Source organism: Centrocercus urophasianus, unplaced genomic scaffold, assembly GCF_019232065.1.
Source record: "Centrocercus urophasianus isolate 14NV4802_14NV808 unplaced genomic scaffold, USGS_Curo_1.0 seq_12, whole genome shotgun sequence".
In the NCBI taxonomy this organism is placed as follows: Eukaryota; Metazoa; Chordata; class Aves; order Galliformes; family Phasianidae; genus Centrocercus; species Centrocercus urophasianus.
This window is the reverse complement of record NW_024884364.1, coordinates 61,114,262-61,133,757: the sequence shown is the minus strand read 5'-3', so window position 1 is coordinate 61,133,757 and position 19,496 is coordinate 61,114,262. Positions and strand designations below refer to the sequence as shown.

Genomic DNA, 19,496 nt, shown 5'->3' with positions numbered 1-19,496 from the left:
AATCTGGAATGGAGGTTGTTTAGAACTGGAGTTGCCTAGCAGGAGAAGAGGAGGCTGAGGGGAGACTTCCTTGCTCTCTACAACAACCTGAATAGAGGTTGCAGTAATGAGGGTGTCAGTCTCTTTTTCTCAGGTGACAGGATGTGGTGAAATGGCCTCAAATTGCCCAAGAGGAGGTTTAGATTGAATGGCAGGAAGAATTTCTTCACAGAAATGGTGGTCAGGCATTGGAATGTGCAGCCCAGGGAGGTAGTGGAGTTCCCATCCCAGGAGGTATTTAAGAGATATGTAGACATAGACCTTAAAGATATGGCTTAGTGGTAGGACTTGGTAGTGTCGGGTCAGTTGGGCTTGGTCTTAAGGGTCTTTTCCAGCCTAAGTGATTCAATGAATCTATTCTGTGAATAAGAAGCTCGGGCATTCGTCAGGCCTAGTCCAAGATAAAGTATCTAGGCAAGAGCCTCTTGAACACGAGGTGTTGGATCTCATGAGAAAAATGAAGCTTCTTCAGATTTAAAATAGGGAAGGTCTGAGCAGAAACACAGCAACAGCTTCCATGTGTGGGGAAAAAAATACAACATCCTGCTGTAGAGAAGCAGAAACTAATCAGATATTCATGTCTGTGGTGAAGGTGAAAAGAGTCCAGCCCATTTGCAGTGAGGAAGATTCAAAGAGGTCTCATGGAAACCCTTTTACCTCTGTTCTGGAAAAGCCTCTAACAGTTTTTGTCTGGGTGAAGTCTCAAATGCTGGAATTTCTTAAGAAATGAGAAAGAATGCAGCACAATGGGGCTGTAGGGAATGAAGGTGGGCAAGAAGGCCTTTGTGATATCCTCCAGCATGGCAGGGAAACATACTGCTTCAGAGGCTGGGTCCAGATGGAATCCATTTTCAGCTGAAGAATTATCCAGAATGGTCAAAGCCTCAGACCACAAGGCTCTGTCATCAGCTATAGACAATAGATATATATATAAGGCCAAAAGAAGGTGGAAATTGATGCATATGTGAAAGTACTGTCCAGCCTGGTGTCTTTGTGGATCTCTGCTGCACAGGGCACCTACAAGCTGCCGGGTGGCACTGCTGTGACACAGTGGCTTTCGCTGCTCTAACATTGTCCTTGGTGACTCTGAGCCCACACTTTGCCCGTAGCAGTTTTGTTTTCTCCTGAGTTAACGACCTTTGCTCTGCAGTGCTTCTTATTTAGCAGCTGCCCCACAGCCCTGCAGGAAAACCGGGGAGAGACACCAAGTGAGCTCACAGGATGGCAGTGATGGGTCACCGTCGGGCAGTATGGCTTCTTCCCGTTGTCCTCCTTTTCCTTCAGACGCTGCAAACAGGTGCAGTCTTCACTTTAACTTGGCTTTGTGCTGCTTTGCCTCAGCTGCACAGGTAACTATTTGCCATCATTCGCACTCTGTGGAGCAGGGTGCCAGCAGGGAAACTTGTTAACTTTGCTTTCTTACCCACGTTGCTCCCATTTGCCAGCTACAGTTATACAGTATATTACAGTATGTTCTTGGCTTAGTCACTGGGGGAATACCTTTTTTGGTGTGAAGGGGCTGTGTCGGTGTTAAGGACAGGGTTAATATGTCAATATGCAGTGCTTTCAAACTGACAGCACAAAGGATGTGCTGTTCTTATGTCCTCGAGGGATGTAAGAATTCAATGGTCCTTATTATCAGTGTTGATTTGTAGGCTACTGACAAACTGAACCCATGGTGTTTAATAGTGAAGAGAAGAACCAGGACTCCATGTTGTAAAATCACAGAACTTATTATGAAGGCAGAAAAGGAGCAAGAGAATAAAATTAATGTATCTTTGAAAGAGAGAAAAAATGTGGATGTATCTATTGAAATAAAAGCTTACATGTCACACTATCCCAAGGTCAAAAAAGGAAGAGGATTAATTAAAATAATGAGCTGCTTCAAGATTTGACCTCCAAAAGGAAGCACAGAAAAAATAGAACAAGTTCAAATCACAGGGGATGAGCATAAAAAAATCCTGGCATAAAAACAGAACAGCTAAGGCCTAAATAAAATAAGATAAACATGAAAATCCAGTACTGATCTAAGAATACAGGTGTAGAAAGAGAGGACAAGGAGAATGCTTCCCCATTGGTGAAGAGAATCTTTCTTCCTCAAGGTATCAGATTATTTGTGTTCAGCAAGAAGAAAAGAAACTGCTGAGTTGCAGCTGTCAGAAACAAATCACATCACACCAATCTCATTTTCCCCAGGGACAGGATAACAGGCTGCAAAAGATGCCATGCATCCACATCGTTTTATATAATACTCTCACCATAGCAAGTAGAGAAGCGTGATCTAGATGAAACTGCAGGGAGGTTGGTGAACATCAGGCTGTGAAGCTGTGCTAGTCAGTGTTTCAGTGTCAAAGGAAAGCTGATGGAGAGTGCAGGGCTCCACACAGGTGAGCCTTAAGATAGCTGCTATACAGTATCTTCCCCAGTGACTCCTGATATTGGTCCCAGAATGAAAGACTACCATAAATCAACATGAGAGTTCAAGACCATCTTGTAAAAATGACAGTACAGTAGTCCAACAGAAATAGGAGGTAATTCAGGAAGAGCAAAACAAAATTTCTCCCTTAGCCCCACAATGCATAATCAAGGGAGTCTCTGAAATATGTAACAAAACAAGGAAGGAACTGAAGTAGCCTCCGTTTCCACTAGACAAAAAGTGAAGAGAAGAATCAATGGGATCATGCCACAGTATGGGAAACTCTGTATGGATATTGTTGTTATACATCCAGTTGTTACAAGGCTATCTGGAATGGGTTAGCTGCATGGATGAGCTATGGAATCCTACAAACCTGTAGGAAGGACTAGACCACCTCTCTTAGGACTGGTTTACCTCCCACACTGTTACTGCAGGGAAGATTTTTCCCATTAAGCCTGTGAGCTCGTAGTGCCAGGGACTGATAGTCAAGTGTTTGCTAATTTCTTATTCTCCCTCTGTTCCTCTGACTGTAGACTATTTCAGCCTGTGCTCTCAAAGAGCTGCAAGTTACAGTTGGGAAACTATTCCAACATAGGATATGAAATGATAGTGGTCTGGTTAACAGCTTATGGGTTTCTTAAAAATGCTCATTTTTATACTTTTGATTACTGGAGGCCTTTGGCAGGAACTGCACAGAATTACAAAGTGGTGAGGGTTTTGAATAATGCTTGCAAGCAAGATTTTATAGCTGCTTGTGCTTTTATGAAATCAGCATGAATACGAACCTGTCTCTAAGCTTGCCTCCTTTGCAGTCACACCAAGTACATGCAAGGACAACAACGGGAACTGCACACAGTTCTGCAAAGAGGAAGATGAAGGAGTAGTATGTTCCTGTGTTTCTGGCTATGCTCTGGATGATGACAACAAAACCTGCGTTCCTGTAGGTATGAAGCCACACTTAAAGTTCACTCTGTTGGACACACATCACATCTTTACTGCATTTAGGAAGGGCTGATGCATTGCAGTGCTGTTGCAGCATGAGGAACAATGTTCACTGTTGGCATCTGGCTTGCTTGATTTGTTACCAATGAAAAGTTGTTTAGCAAAAGATGATAATGCAACCAGTATCAAACTGTACAACTGCGAGTGATGTACAATGGCCAAAATAGTGCAAATGGGTACATTCTCAGACCTGACTGCAAAACCCATCTTCCAACAGGTACATGAAAATAGCAACACCAATAATGGAAGATGTTTAACTTCTAAATACTTTGGAACTGCTGAACCCATGAGCAAGTTTTAGAACTGGAATTTTTATTTCATTTTTCAACCAGCTGGGTCTGTTTCCCTTTTGCATTTGTGAAGTTTTTGTAAATATAAAAATCATTGCAGAGGCAACCCTGATAAGGATACCTGGGTATCCAACTGCAACCAAAGCAATCGTATCAGCTGTTGTCAAAAAGTTTTTCTTGAAGTCGTGCGTTAATTTTCATTCATTTTCACAAAGATTTGACACCCTGAAAGCAACCTGTTTCCTTGCAAACCATTTTCCTCCACAGTATATACAGATCTACAAATCTGAAGGCTACTTTTGACTGCAAAACCCATGTTCCAGCAAGTTTGAGACACTTCTTGTGGTGAAGAACAGTAAGAGGTGCACTGAAAGTTGGATTTACTTTGCTGACCATAAAGCTGTTACAATGAGGGCTGTGCCAAACCAGTAAGAAAGGCAGTACTGAGCTAAAGTGAAGGCTGGTAACAGCAGCTGGGCCTTCCTTCACAGCTGGTTTGCTTTGGGTTACAGCTGGGTCGGCCTTGCTGTTAATAAGGGACAGGTGCACCAAATTCTCAGTCAGATGTAGACATCAAGTGTTAGTGTCCCAGTTTTGTCTTTGCAGTTAAGTTCCCATGTGGTAAATTTAAGAGAAATCACGAAGTGGATCAAGAAAATGCTGTAAGTCCAGAAGATCATCTTAAAAATGAGGAAACTGCTGAGGCCCCAAGTAACACCTCTAAGGCAGTAGAAGAGGCTGGCAGTATACCCAGCATATGTCCATGGCAGGTAAGGTGCCTTACTCTCAAGAGGTTTAACACCTCAGGTACTCACCAGGTCTGGAAATCATTTGCACTTCACCATACCCCTCATCTCTGCTTGCTATGGGGATGTAGCTTAGCTTGAGCAGGCCTTGAAGCTCCTCTAAGCAGATCTAAATTGTCAGAATAGACCCTGTCTATTAGTTGCATAGAAGACAAACAGGGCAACATTGCATAGCTCACCACTTTGCCAAAGCAACAGGTTCAACCTGCCGTGCTGCTCGCCCATAGCATGGTGACTAGTAGGACAAATAGGTCTCACCGTGGCAATTAGCTGGCAGGACATTTGGAAACAATGAAGTTATGGACTCCTGGCTGTGCTTGCAACCATGCTGAGAGTGTTGGCAGCAGGAAAGGGGGGTGAAGATGCAGACCTGGATGACAGTGGGGAGGGGAATCTGCTCTGAAACAAGCTGGTGTCAACATCTGGTTGTTCGTCCCTCTTGAATGACTAGTTTCTGCATAGGTCTACTACCGTGAATGAAGACACGACTGTTTTCAAACTCAAGAACGTCCTAAGAGGAAGAGGCTAGGAAAGAAGGAGGGTGGCAGACATTGAGCATAGAACAGGACTTTTCCCCAGAACTCCTTCCCTGCCAACCACACAGCTACTCAGATTGCAACACAGCAGTGTTGAAAGGATGGCTGGAGTTCTTGTTTTCACCGTGACTGAATTCTGACAAAAAACAGAGAGGAATAATGCTGTTAGAATATTAACCAAGTTTGTTTAGAAAATAATAATATCGGAGTATGCAAACTCAACTCTGAGCCAGGAAAAATGTCCTTTCTGTCAAGTTTCCCTCTGTGGTGGCTTATACTTCTTGAGTGTAACTCTCACTACATCCGAATTGAGGATGCTGCTGGCAGAAAATACACATGAAAATTTCTTCTTTAAGAAAAGTACTTGAAGCTAAACTAGCTGTTGAGGATTTCCCTGCACAAACATTTTTGCACTTATGCTTTTTCCTCTCTTGGCAGGCTGTTCTAGTACAGAAGCATGGTGAATGGATTTGTGGAGGAACAATTCTGAATGAGTATTTTATACTTACTGCAGCTCATTGTGTTAACAATTCTACAGAATTACGGGTTCTTGTTGGTGAGTTGTTGTCATTTTGACCCTTACTATAAAAATAAGTGTACCAAAATCTGTCTTTTAGTGTCTATGTGCAAGACACTGAACTAACCCCAGATATATCTCACTGCTTCATTTTGTCTATTGGCTAGCAATGAGTTACATGTTCAGCCTGGATGAATGGACAGGTTCTTTAAGCCTTGCTTGGCCCAGCATGGCTTGTCTGTAATAGGAACTGGGAAAATATGTGGGGCAAGTGACGCTGAGCTGATTTCAAAGAAACACAGAATTGCAGGGGTTGGAAGGGACTTCTAGAGACCATTGAGCCCCAACCCCCTGCTAAAGCAGGTTCCCTACTACAGGCCACATAGGTAAGCATCCAGATGGATCTTAAATATCTCCAGAGGAGACTCCACAACCTCTCTGGGCAGCTTGTTCCAGTGTTCTGTCACTCTCACTTTAAAGAAGTTCTTCCATGTTTAATTTTAGATTTAGTTAATTGGTCTACAGTTAGACCTTCATGCAATTCCCTGTGCTGGCCAAACCTTGAAGACTTGCATATGCCACATTCAGATGCTAACAAATGTTTTGACAGCATGTCTGAGACTGTTGGGTGCTGGAAACCTTACCTTCATTATTTATTATGGTAATTTATGAAGGGGGAAAAAGAAAAGCAGCTTGTCACAAGTTCTAGGCCCTGAAAACAGTATTCTGATTCACAAAATTTCCACTTGTCCTACAATAGTAATTCAAAACCTGTATAAGCATTAATGGCCGTCAATTTAATTCCTAAAATGTTTTCATACAAGTTGAGAAGAGTAAATATAAACAAGTTCTTATATTTTTTGAGCAGAATGTTTAAGACAGTGAATGTTTCCAGTTTAAGTCTGTTTGACTGTGTTGCTCTACAAAGAACAGGGGCAAGGTCCTACTCTTCAATGCTGGGGTTTCGTTTGTATATGAGGAGTAGCACTGCAGTAGCCAGAACTTTACATGAACGTTGTCATTGAGACTGTCATTCCAATAGCAGAGTTCTGACTTTAAATGCACTTGGTATCAAAATTGATATAAAATGCTACAGCATCAAGATACAGACCAGCTCTATTTTGTTTGTACAGTACAAATGTCTATTCCAAGTACAAGAAATTTTAGTCCCATCTTTTACTGAGGCGCTGTTTGGGTTTGCTGGTATAATCTTGTTAACAACTGTTTCAATAATCTGACACAGGGATGGTGGACAGAGAAAAGGAAGAACCAAGTATTGCATTGCACACAGTGGAAAAAATAATTTCAAATCCTGAGTTTAATTTTGAAACCCATGACAGTGACATAGCCCTCATCAAATTAAAAGAACCTATCACATTTTCTGAGGATGTTGTCCCAGCGTGCCTTCCAGAAGAAGACTTTGCTAATGATGTTCTGATGAACCAAACATTTGGAATTGTCAGTGGTTTTGGGAACTCATATGAACAAACGCGGCCAGTCAGAAGAATGAAAGTTCTTCAGATCCCTTATGTGGATAAGAAAACTTGCAAGCAAGCTATTCGTTATTTAGTCACAAGAAACATGTTCTGTGCAGGTTATAATAAAGATGGACAAGACGTCTGCCAAGGAGATGGAGGAGGCCCACATGTAACCGAATACAATGGCACTTATTTTGTTACTGGTATCATCAGCTGGGGAGAAGGGTGTGGGAGGCAAGGAAAATATGGAATATACACTAAAGTATCAAATTTCCTGCCATGGATAAGAAGTGTTTTGACACAAAACTCTTAATGGCTTGGTGTTTAATCAACCCAACTGTCTTAGCCATCAATCTCATCCCCAAATAATATTTTCCTCTTTGTAAAATGTTTGCTGTAATCCTGATAACATTTCTGTCAAGATGCCAGCTGTTTCTTCATGAGCTCATGCCTGCTTTTCAGAAGGTGTATTTGGACTTGCTGGTTTGGGACAATAATGGCACATCTTCAAATACAGTGAAGGAGTTCTTTTTGCTTATGGTGTGGTTGATTGAACTTGCCTAGGAGGCTTTGGCTGTTTGGCTGCCCACCCTCCTCCCATTCAAAGGCTACAACTAACTCAACTTTCCTGTGGCAGTACTTGCTTTATAGAAATAATCCTGGACCAGAATAATATCAAAGTAGGACAGTATTTCTAAAGACTCTGGAAAAACTGCTTAAAATCTGGAAAAAAAGTGGAAACCAACTGTGTATCCACATTTGAGTTTAAGGAACTGGGCATGTCACTGACACCAGTGCCTCATTATATTAACTGATTTGGCAAAGCTTGCTTATAATTACCAACATCACTGGTGTTCTGATAATCTCCTGCTGTCCCTCTGAGATACTTCTTTCACCATAATTGCTAATGTCATGATTTTGTCTGTAATAAAGTGAACGTACTACATATTCCACAAATGACAATATTGTTGTAAGTCATCATTTATATAAGGTGTTATTTAAATTATTAACAACCAAAGAGATTTTAAATCTCATAGGGTAAATTTTCTTCCAAGAATAGGAAAAGTCTGACTCTAAAACCAGCTGAACCACAAGTACCCTGCCTGCTTTACTTTAATTCTGAGAGAAAAACAAAGATCTGCTATTTGGTTCAGTGGTACATAAAAATGATGAAATAGATTGTAAGACACTTGGGTCCCTACAGGAAAAATAAAGTTCCCTGTGATGTACTTCAAAAAGAGTGTCAGTACATGAGAACAAATGCTGTCTGCAGAGGCGTTTCACCCAACTGCTTAATTGCACAGAAAATTGCAGCTCTCAAGAGACGCACCAAAGACAAGCATCGCATTACTGGTGCTCTGCCTCTGTCAATCTTCTAAGACTTCAGAGAAAGGATGAAGTTATAACTCATGCTATTCTGGAAGATTTACTTTGATTCTTCCATAAACACCTACAAATGCCACAGATCTTTTGTTGCAGAGGGATATTTTCTTTTCCTGTCACGAATACTGAAGTCAACTTCTAAATGTAATCCAGCAGCACAAGCTCACAGAGTCTGTGTCTCCCGCGGCTTGGGAGTCAGGTATACAGTAGGAACCACTTCCACCTCCTGGCCCCATCTGGCTAGGACGTAGCTGACAGCTCCGTGGTGGTGGCTCTGCACTGATCTCAGGGCAGGGCTGCCTTTCTGCTGAGTCTGCAGCAAAGGAACCGACTGGATGGCCACGGGGACACCATAAATCACAGTATCTGGACTGAGCTGCAGGGTTGCTCATTTGCCACCTGAGGAAGAGAAACAGGCGGAAAAAGAGGAGCAGAAATGGTACAGGGAGGCTTTAGGAGCCGAGTTCTAGGCAAGAACACTGAGCCTAGTAAGGGGCTCTGAAGAGCCCTGTGATATCTTTAGAAACAGAAATAGAAAATGTCAGCACTTGGCTGCAGATATGTCAGAGTAGCTCCAGGATGTTTTCTGTTTTCACAGCCAGACTGTGAGAAGGCTTGCACAACCTCAAGGAAAGCCCCTGGGGGTGCAGAACCCCTTAGGGAGAATCAAATCTCCTGTGGTTTCATTCCTCCCTCAGGATGTCCTGCAATCTGCAACCAAACAGAAGGGCAGTGCTGATGTTCCTTCAATACAAGTGCAAATCCCTCCAGCTTTTAAGAATGGTGATGCCCTTCAGATACAGCAAGAAAAGCTTTTTCTTTTCCTGCAGATGGCAAACAGCACTGCTTGGCTGCTGTCCAGACATTTAACCGAATTATAACTCATTTTAACTGCACTAAGCATTAATCCTTTGCAGAGTATGTGCTTCCTGTTGGCCAGTTCTTCCTCGTTCCCTGTCCCCCAGCTCCCCAGGGAGGGGGAGGCTGGAGCAGCTCCTGCCATGGGCAGCACATATCACTCCTTAGCCTTGAACCATTTCCAGTGTCCACAAACCAACTACGGTGCTCTCATGCTACTCAGCATCAGGACTTCCCAGGTACAAATGTGGCTGTGAGCCCAGCCGTCAGCTTTCTCTATTTGCTTAGTGCAAGGGTAATGTTTTCTGGAATATCACTGCTGTCCCCTTTCCATAGCTGAGTGTGCATTTCCCGAAAGTGTGTGATAGTGACAGTTAGTCAGCTGACAGCCAGCCAGGCCTGCAGCAAACAGGGCTGCTGGACATGCTGATAAACTCTGCATCCGTCTTCTTGCCATGATGTTAAGGAAATGGAAAAAGAAATTCCAGTTGCTCTTCCTAAAGCATCAAACAAGAAAAGGATTGCCTTTCTAAGCCCCTCCCTTTGTGCTGTGTTCCTTGATAGTTTGTAATAACTGTTGCAATAATGTCAATACAGAAAAGGCAAAGTGGGTGCTGTACATGGATTGAGTACACTGTGGCCTGTACAGATGTTCAAGGCATGTTTTGTTTAAAAAGAAAACATGAAGTTGTGAACTAAGCCCTACGGAGAATGCAGCTTCTGAACCTGTGTGTTGCTATTATTAACCTAATTTGAATAAATATCTGATAGCAACAGGAGTCCTTTAATTGGCATAGGCTCGCAAAGTGTGAGAAGCTTGTATAAAAAGTAGTTAATGCTTGCAGATGTACATATGTGTGCTGCAAAGCCCTGTACTGACATCAAGTGGTGACATGTAAGCGTGCTGAGATGAGACAGCCTGGCTCTGCAGCAAACCTGATTTTTAAAACTCCAGTTGATGTGAAGTTTTATTTGAGGGTTTACTCATATATGCTCAAATTGGTGTGTTCTTTATGTTTCTAAGATTAAAGAGTACTTTCCCCTCCAGGCTGCCCCAAACCTGCAGAGTGAAGCACATCCATCCTCTCATTCCGTGCCCCACCACAATAAAGGTTGCGTGGAGTGGGTGAGCAGAGCAGCCATGCTGCACTACTGATCCTGGAGTCATCACCAAGCTTGTGCCTGTGCTTTGCTATGGCACGAAGAAATACTCATGCTGTCCACCTCTCCCTATTTTGTGTTACAGATGTGAAGGCTGGGGGAAGGAATATCCAAAAGTTGGAGGTTTCCAAGCGTGCTTCGCCTTCAGCCCTTGCAATGAGAGAAGGGGAATTGTTCAACCACCAAATAGGTTTTTTCAAGGTTTCCACATGTTGACTTTGAGGCCGGGCTTTGCCCTCAGAGGTTTTGTTTTCTCTTGAGCAGCTGGACTTTAAACTTCAACATCTCCTGTTGAGCCATTTCCCCAAAGAGCTGCAGGAATGCAGGCAAGCCACCATTGATTGCAGAGAGTAGCAATGGCAAGATGCTTTTGGACAATGTTGTTTCTTCTCTCTGCCCTTTTTCTTCAGACAGAGCAGACAGGTATGGCCTTTGTTTTGTTGTGGCTTTCATTCTCCTTTGTGCTCCTGCTCTTGTAAACATACCGGTGTTTATGTACCTCCTGTCATGTTTGCCTTGTAGCACAGGCTGACATCACTAACAGCTATCCGTGTTTCAGTACATTTTTGCTGGTTTTTTTCATATACCTAAGTAAAAATGACAGTAGGTTACTGAGGCATCGTAATCTGGTAATACCGTCACTGACATAGTAAGAAGAATTTTGTTTTTCTAGTTGCTGATGTAATAAAAATAAAAGAAGTATATGTTTTTTGCATTCATCCTCTATGATTTGTCCAAATGTGCAACGGGGGTCTAGAGAACTTTTAGAAATTCAAAGCATGAACACGAAGCTTTGTCTTACTTAATATCGCATGCGAGCCTGCTGCATGCTTGCAAGCCTTCACAAGCATAACTAACGAACTCCAGAATATTTTTTGTATTGCTTTTAATATTCTTCAATTCTAATATCATTTCTAATCTCAACCTTTGGGTCCCCAAAGTGTAAAATGCAGAACAACCAAGCAAACAAACAAAACCAGTCCCTGCCCCATTGGATTTACCTTCTGAGTACAGGAGATCTGACAAACACGCGCTGCCACACGTGGCCATGTCCCAGTTAATGTCAAAGGTGAAAGTGCCGCCCCAGCCCTCCCCCTGCTAGGCAAGTTCTGTTGTGGACATCATTGCAAACAGGAGTTTCAAGGTTTGATCTCTCTCATGTCTTCAGCTGTCTGCCTTTCAGAAATTATTTTTCCAATTTTTACTGAGACCAAAGAGCCATGAAACCCATGGCAGAGCAAAGCCTAGCCACAAAACACATCACCCAACCATGGGTCTTTAAGATCCAGGGGCTTGCAGTTGTACCAAATGCCACCTGCCTGGGAATAAGCAAGGCACCCTCAGAAGAGATGCTACATCCCTGTGACTCCTCAGCCTGGTTTGGGCTGAAGAAGTAGACCTTTTTTGGAGTTTACTGTGGCTGAAACTCTGAATCATCCAAAGGATTTCTCTTCACAATAAAAATTGGCAGCTTAATAAGATCTTAAAAAAAAATTAAAGTGAAATCATAAAGGATAGCCTGAGTACTAATATCAACAACATCATTTCAGTGTTTATATCAACTGATGATGCAAACAAAGTTATCAAGAGGCATCGACGTGCCAACTCCCTGCATTTTGAGGAGGTCTTGCAAGGCAGTTTGGAAAGGGAATGCCTTGAAGAGAGGTGCACGCATGAGGAAGCAAGAGAAGTATTTGAAAATGATGAAATGCTCGTAAGTATTTTGTTATACTTTGTGCGTGTGGAGAACTATTTTCTTGGTGACTTTGGTTTGATTTGTTATTGCTATTTTATTTACTACAAGTTTTTGCAGCTTGTTTCCACCGTTTGGATTTTTCTCTGTGTAAAACAGTCTTCTACACTTTTAATATCCCCTCCTGAAATTGATGTGTCCTGCATCTTGTGTTGGGAAAGCACACAGGTGTTATCCCATCCTGACCACACACACACAAATACAGTCTCAACATCCCTTGGGGACTGGGAGGAGCAGTGGGGTGCTGGGATGGAGGGAAGAACCCATAGCAGTAGTAAGACTTACAGAAGGAGGATTTTTGGGTCAGTGGCCACAAGTGCCACTGTACAAGAGGTCCTCTGCAATATGCAGCTGGATGCTCTGCTCTCTAACACAGGACTCTGTGCAGAGATGGTTTATACAAGGAAGAAGAAAAAACAAACACAGGACTGGTGATCCAAGTGCCTCAGGGCAAGATCAGGAGCAGCAGGCTATAGAAGAGCATTGGCTGCTCCCTCTGGGAAGGAAGGGGCAGTATAATCTCTCATGTAGTGCTTCTGTTTTACAAAGTACCCATGGAAAGTAATGTTATTTGAGAACTGAAGTCCAACTTTCCCTTTTCTTTTTTTTTTTTTTTTTTTCCAGAAAATGTTTTGGGATAACTACTACGGTAAGCTTGTCTCTTGATTTCTCTCCTCACAGTGGTGTCATGCTCTGAACATTATGCCTCAGTCTTATCAGCCTTATGCTGGTTTTGAGTTTTCAGCAGTTTATTCAAAAAGAAACACTCAGTTGCTACTTTTTCATGTCTCTAGTAAAGCAAGAGGAAAAGTGCTGATGTGAAAGGATTTAAAAAGTCCTAGATAGGAAGAAATAGCTAAAACTGCAGAGTGTGTGTAAACTGAAGGGGAGCAGATGCTGTGATAGGAAGCAGGCTCTTTCTCTCCCTGGCTGTCACCTGGGAGCAGGACACTTTGCTGTTTGTGGCTACATCTGTCTGTGGCTGCCATTTCCACAACATGGACCTGTGGGACCAGAATAGGCTGTGGTGGCAGCTGTGGTCCAGGGTGGTGTTAACAGAGAGCAACCAGGGTATGGAAGGGAAAACAGGTGTATTTTCCACAGTATGCTGAGCATTAGAGTGTTTAAGAGACGACTGGAAAGAAATGAGCCTGCAAAGCTGACATGAGGTGATGCAGCCAGGCACCCGCTGGGCACAGAGCCCGAGGCAGCAACATGTGGCAAGTAGACTTCACACCTCCCTCACCACTGCATGTCCAAACAGTTCTCTCACTTATTTTTAATTAGTTTTCATTCTTTTGTAATCAGAGGTTTAGATAGTGGATAGGGAGGCGGTATTAATTTCCTGTGAGGGCGGGACTGCTTGCCCTTGACTCTAACCGGGTGCTGTTCAGGACTGTCCGTACAGGAAGTGTCTGCCTACAGCTGAGCTCTCAGGGGTGGGAGTGTTTCGCCACCTCCCTCTACGTCTGGCCGTCCTTCCCCAGGTGGCTGGAGGTGTTCCTCCAGCCCATGCCAGCACGGTGGCCTGTGTGAGGACACCATCCGTGGCTACACCTGCACCTGCACCGCGGGCTTCGAGGGGGAGGACTGCGCCTTCGGTGAGGCACTGCTGCCAGAACACAGGCTTGGACCCACCACAGCATGCACTATTTCCTGATGCTCCTCCAGCTGAGATGTTCAGCCTATGTATCCTTACCTATGCTAAGCCACAGTTTGCAATGCTACCCCACTGCATGCCTAATGGTTATCAGATACTACTGCACCAGACCAGATCTTCATGTTTACCTCCACCAGGTTTTGGTTCTCAGCCCTGAGGTCAGTATTTCTGCCCAGCAGGGCCCTTCTCTGCAGCCCCCTGGGGAGCAGTACCTGCTCCACAGGAGCCACCAAGAACCACGCTGAGTACAGATTTCCTTGCTGCTTCCCTGCCTGTGGGCTAGATTCAGCACCAAAACCTCTTCCTGTTGCTTTGCACTGAAGGTTAAGTGTTTGCTCATCTGTAAAACGCTGGCTGCCCATGTCTCAAGGATGATTAATTCTCCTTTCCTTTATTTTTTCCTGCTAGTTTTGATTTTTAGTAATTAGTTTTAACTTTCTTAGTGCAAACATGAAAAATAAGAACTATAAATTTGCTTAAGCTGCAAAACAGCAAGCTGTAGCCTTTTTTTTCCTCACACAACACCTGCCTTCTGAAAAAGTGCAGAAGGCCACTCTGGTGCAGCTTCTTAGTGTTTTCCTGAAATGAGCAGAGAAACCTACAGCATCCTTTCACAGGTTCATGTACAAAGCTTAACTTTTGGTTACTAAGGCTTTTTCTCTGTCTGCTCCATTCAGCTAAAAATGAATGCCGGCACCAAGGAAAAGAAGGATGTCAGCACTTCTGCTACCCAGGAAGTAATTCCTACCATTGCTCCTGTGCTGAAGGCTATGAGCTTGGGAAGGACAAAAAACAATGCATCCCATTAGGTAAGTGTGAGCATGGAAGTTAGTGAGGATCCATGCTTGGTGCTTGGACAGAAGCATTACTGACCTCTCAAACTGGGGAGAGAAAAAGGAGGAATCTAAGGACCACCAAAGATGCACAAGCAGCAGTAAAAGAAGCCATACTTGATCTGAACATTTAAACATGAGTGTGCAGAGAGCATTTGCATCACTCTACGTATTACCCAGTTATAAGAGGTTTTCCACTCTTTCTCACACTAATTTAACCTCAGTAAAAGGTAACTGATGACCTTCCTGTTTGGGAATGAGGTTCAGTTGATTTGGATCGGGCATGTGATGGTATGATAAATGAAGGGCAGAACTTGCTGCCATGTTGGTTTGAACAGGTAGCTCTCTTCATTGTTGCATTCAGTCTAAGTACCTCATTCAACCTCATCCCCCCTGTATGCAAGGTCTACTAAAAACAAAGTAGTATGCTTAGTCCCTGTCTATATTAGCAAGTAGGACAGACAAATACGATCTGTGTATGTGGCTTTTGATGAAGATTTAATGTTCACACCAAGTGCTCAACTCAGATGGGTTTTATTTCAGACTATCCCTAGGGCTAAACGTCATTAACTGTAAGAGCACATGGTTACAGGGGCTTACTTCTGATTCAGCTTCACCTGAACAGAATCCAGTTTATGTGAACCAAGATGAGGACACAAGGTGGCAGAAAGTGTGTGCACATTAACTCAGAGATTCACTTGAAATGCAGGTTCCTCCTCTGAACCAGAACACAAAAGTATGCACATCCCCCTTATAGTCTTCCAAAAGGAAGGCCAAGAATTATCCTGCCGAGATTAGGCCACAGCTGTGAGGTGTTTGGTACAGGTCAGATACAGGATATGAGGATGAGGAAGAAACCTGTGATGACAGTTGTCTGGAGTGGAAGCTTTATTCTTTGGAAACTGTGTTCCTAAGTCACGGGCAGTGAAATCTGGCCACCACAAGCCTAACACAATGACCAAATTGTTCATTGTCATTTCTAAGCTATCAGACAACAGAAGTTAAGTTAATTATTCTGATTTTCACCAGTTGAGAAATTCTCCTTTTCCCAAACCCTACATTTTATGAGGAATGAATAACATAACTTGCAGGTAGTTTTTGTCTTGAAATGTTGCAGCATGAGGTTTTTGCTTTTGTTTGTTTGTTTGTTTGCTAGATCAATGTGCATGTGGCAGACTTCAAGACAGTGATAATCTGATACGCGAAACCCCAAAGGAACATGGCAAGCAATTTCCTTGGCAGGTATTTGTAGCAGTTCATGAAATTCATGAAACTCATTACTCAACTTCCTGTGGACAGTGCTATTAATAATCTTCTTTCTGTGTTGTCTTAGGTCCTGTTGCTAAACTCAGAAGGGAAAGGTTTCTGTGGAGGAGTGCTGCTAAAAAGTAACTTTGTACTGACCACAGCAGAGTGCGCCCTTCTGCACAACCATTTTAAAATCAGGGTTGGCACTGGTAGGTGATTAAATATTTTCTTTTGCACTTTTCAGCATGGATAAGCTTCTTTTAAAAACAACTTACTAAAATTTCTGCTGCTTACTGAAATTTCCCAAAAACATTTGCTTTGGGACACAAATGCGCTGCCACCTCATTTAAGCACCTTAGTTAAGTATCAAGTTAGAACTACCACTGTGATACGTCTCTCTACAAGCCAAGAAGAGAGACAAGTACCTCTCAAGGGCAGCTCACAGGGGCTGCCTCAGTACCTGGGATGAGCTAAACCAGGTTCATTTAGAGTTCATTTGCTCTGCACCCCCAAGGAAAGAAACTGTTCATGCCCAAATTCAGTTCTGTTGTTGGGTATTTGTCCTTCCTCTCAATTATGCATGCATCTACACAAGATTGAAAGGCTGCCAAGCTGTCATTCTTAATTCACCTTTAACATATCTGTTTCAAGAAAGAGCATCTTTCTCTAGCGTACATACTCCTCAGCACATCTAGGCAGTTGTTACCAATGCGCATGCAGTTATCAAGTCTCTGGTAATTTAAATAATTTAAGTAATTTTAATAAATGCCAGTCTCTGGTAATTGATTTCAGCAAGTCATTTGATACTGTCTTCTACGACATCCTTATAACAAAGCTGAGGAGGTGTGGGATAGATGAGTGGACAGTGAGGTGGGTTGAGAACTGGCTGACTGGCAGAGCGCAGAGAGTTGTCATTGGTGGTGCAGAGTCCAGTTGGAGATCTGTAACCAGTGGTGTTCTTCAGGGGTTGGTGCTGGGTCCGGTCTTGTTCGATGTCTTCATCAATGACCTTGATGAGGGGATAGTGGCCACCCTCAGCAAGTTTGCTGATGATACAAAGTTGGGAGGATTGGCTGACACGCCTGAAGGCTGTGCTGCCATTCAGTGAGACCTGGACAGGCTGGAGAGCTGGGCAGTAAGAAACCAGATGAGGTTCAGCAAAAGCAAGTGTAGAGTCTTGCATCTAGGGAGGAATAATTGCATGCACTGAATAATCGCATGCACCGGCTGGGGGATGACCTGCTGGAGAGGAGCTCTGCAGAGAGGGACCTGGGTGTCCTGGTGGATGACAGGTTGGCCATGAGCCAGCAGTGTGCCCTTGTGGCCAAGAAGGCCAATGGCATTCTGGGATGCATTAAAAAGAGCATGACCAGTAGGTCAAGGGAGGTGATCCTCCCCTCTACTCTGCCCTGGTAAGGCCTCATCTGGAGTACTGTGTCCAGTTCTGGGCTCCCCAGTACAAAAAAGACAGGGATCTCTTGGAAAGAGTCCAGTGGAGGGCCACAAAGATGGTGAGGCCTGAAGTATCTCTCCTATGAAGAAAGGCTGGGTCTGTTTAGCTTTGAGAAAAGACTGAAAGGGAACTAGATCCAGGTCTATAAATACCTAAGGTGTGGGGGGCAGAGTGGTGAGGCCAGACTCTTTTCAGCAGTGTGTGGAGACAGGACAAGGGGAAATGGCCAGAAACTGCAGCACAGGAAGTTCCACACAAATGTGCGCAAGAACTTCTTTACAGTGAGGTGACGGAGCACTGGAACAGGCTGCCCAGGGAGGTGGTGGAGTCTCCTTCTCTGGAGATGTTCAAGACCTGCCTGGATGCCTCCCTGTGCGACCTGCTGTAGGGAACCTGCTTTGGCAGGGGGGTTGGACTCGATGATCTCTGGAGGTCCCTTCCAACCCCTACAATTCTGTGATTCTGTGATTCCTAAGAGCAGTCAACATGTCATTGCTTCACAGGGTGTAACAGAACAAGCGGAGCCGAGAAGATCATGGAAGTTCATGAGAAACACATTCACATCCGGTATGACGAAGACACTGGTGAGAATGACGTTGCACTGCTGCAACTCCAAGAGCACATTGAGTGCGGTAACCACCAGCTTCCTGTATGCATCCCTGAAAGAGACTTTGCAGAACACATTTTGATTCCAAAATTGGCTGGTACAGTCACTGGTTGGAAAATGGAAGGTGGCGAATTTCAAGGCGACGAGTTGCAGGTTTCGTATCTTCCCACCGAGGATTGTGAACAAATACTCAACGTAAGCCTCACAAACAGGCAGTTTTGTGGACACAGCCAGGAGGCCATAGAGAAACAGCTGGCTGGAGGGAGCTTTATGGCCACTGTGTATAAGGGCACATGGTTCCTGACTGGTATTCTGGGACCTTGGCCACTAGAAGATGCTGACAGGAAAACATTTTTATTTACCAACACAGCTAGGTACATGATATGGTTTAAACAAAAAATGAAGTAAGACGCAAACACAACCAATCCTCCACTACCAAACCCCTACCAATCACTGCAAGGAAACATGCGGAAGCAGCCAGTAGAGCCATCTGATTATCACCATTTGCAGCAGTGGAAGTTACAATGATGATACCTATTTTACTCCAATTCATACAGAAAAGCCCATTTGTCTTTCCTTCCTCTGGTAACACACAGTACTGTAAAAGCCATGATGCAGAAAACCTAGCTGCTTTACTAATAAACAGACTGAACTTTAAGTTTACTAAACTGTTTGCTCTAAAATTCAAAAAGTATTGATGCTTTTCTATCAGTGCCTTTTATGAGGTCTTTTAAATGTTGCTAAAATAAGTCTTTACAATGCTTGTTATCCTCAAGTCTGGTTCAAGAAACCCACGCTCTTATTTCACTCATTTGTACAACTTATAAAGACAAGGGACACTCCAAGCATTTAAATGTGTATGTTGATAAAGGATGATTCTCTCATTACGCTGAAAATTCTTCTTGGTAGCTGTGTTTTGCTATAGGAATTATGTCTACTTCACGTCTACTTCAGTTAGTGAGTAAAATAAAATCAGACTGTCAAAGAGGGGGGGAAAATGTTTTATTTTCTTTTTAAAAACCAACCAACAAACAAACAAAAAAACCCAAACCCCAGAACTATCGCCTCATAACCAACAGGTACACTGTACCCCTCCTCCTTCCTACTTTCAAAAAAATAGAACAGAACAAACACACAATAGAAGGAACACTTAAAATATTGGACCCAGTGGCAATCTCTTCCCCGGAAGCAGAATAAAACAGAATATGGGTAAGTTACTTAGATGCATTCTTTTGTTCATCACAATAAATTTTAAACAAAACATTAAAGGAATTTAAAACAAAACAAAACAAACCTATCCCTGAGTACTTACAGGCAAACATCCCACATGTACTTTAACTTGTATGTATCGATGACATAGAAAAGCTTTTAGTGTCAAGAGCAACTTCTCTGCTTCTTATAGAAGGCTTGAAGAGCATACTCAAGGCCAGCAAAATTATTGAAGAGATTTAGAAAA

The 19,496-nt window shown here is 43.2% G+C and overlaps 2 protein-coding genes across 2 annotated transcripts; both read left to right on the top strand.

Annotated features, from left to right (window-relative positions):
* The first annotated feature begins 1,193 nt into the window (after positions 1-1,193).
* LOC122156307 (coagulation factor X-like) lies at positions 1,194-8,044 on the top strand. The gene is made up of 5 exons (XM_042810970.1): positions 1,194-1,336; positions 3,268-3,399; positions 4,354-4,517; positions 5,528-5,645; positions 6,850-8,044. The coding sequence occupies exons 1-5, from the start codon at positions 1,261-1,263 to the stop codon at positions 7,395-7,397; spliced, it is 1,038 nt and encodes a 345-aa protein (XP_042666904.1). The 5' UTR covers positions 1,194-1,260; the 3' UTR covers positions 7,398-8,044.
* Positions 8,045-10,758: 2,714 nt separating this feature from the next.
* Positions 10,759-19,027, top strand: PROZ (protein Z, vitamin K dependent plasma glycoprotein). Its single transcript, XM_042809770.1, has 8 exons — positions 10,759-10,909; positions 12,037-12,200; positions 12,864-12,888; positions 13,727-13,840; positions 14,577-14,708; positions 15,889-15,974; positions 16,066-16,189; positions 17,937-19,027. Exons 1-8 carry the CDS (start codon positions 10,843-10,845, stop codon positions 18,446-18,448), a joined length of 1,224 nt encoding a protein of 407 aa, XP_042665704.1. The 5' UTR covers positions 10,759-10,842; the 3' UTR covers positions 18,449-19,027.
* The last annotated feature ends 469 nt before the right edge of the window (positions 19,028-19,496 follow it).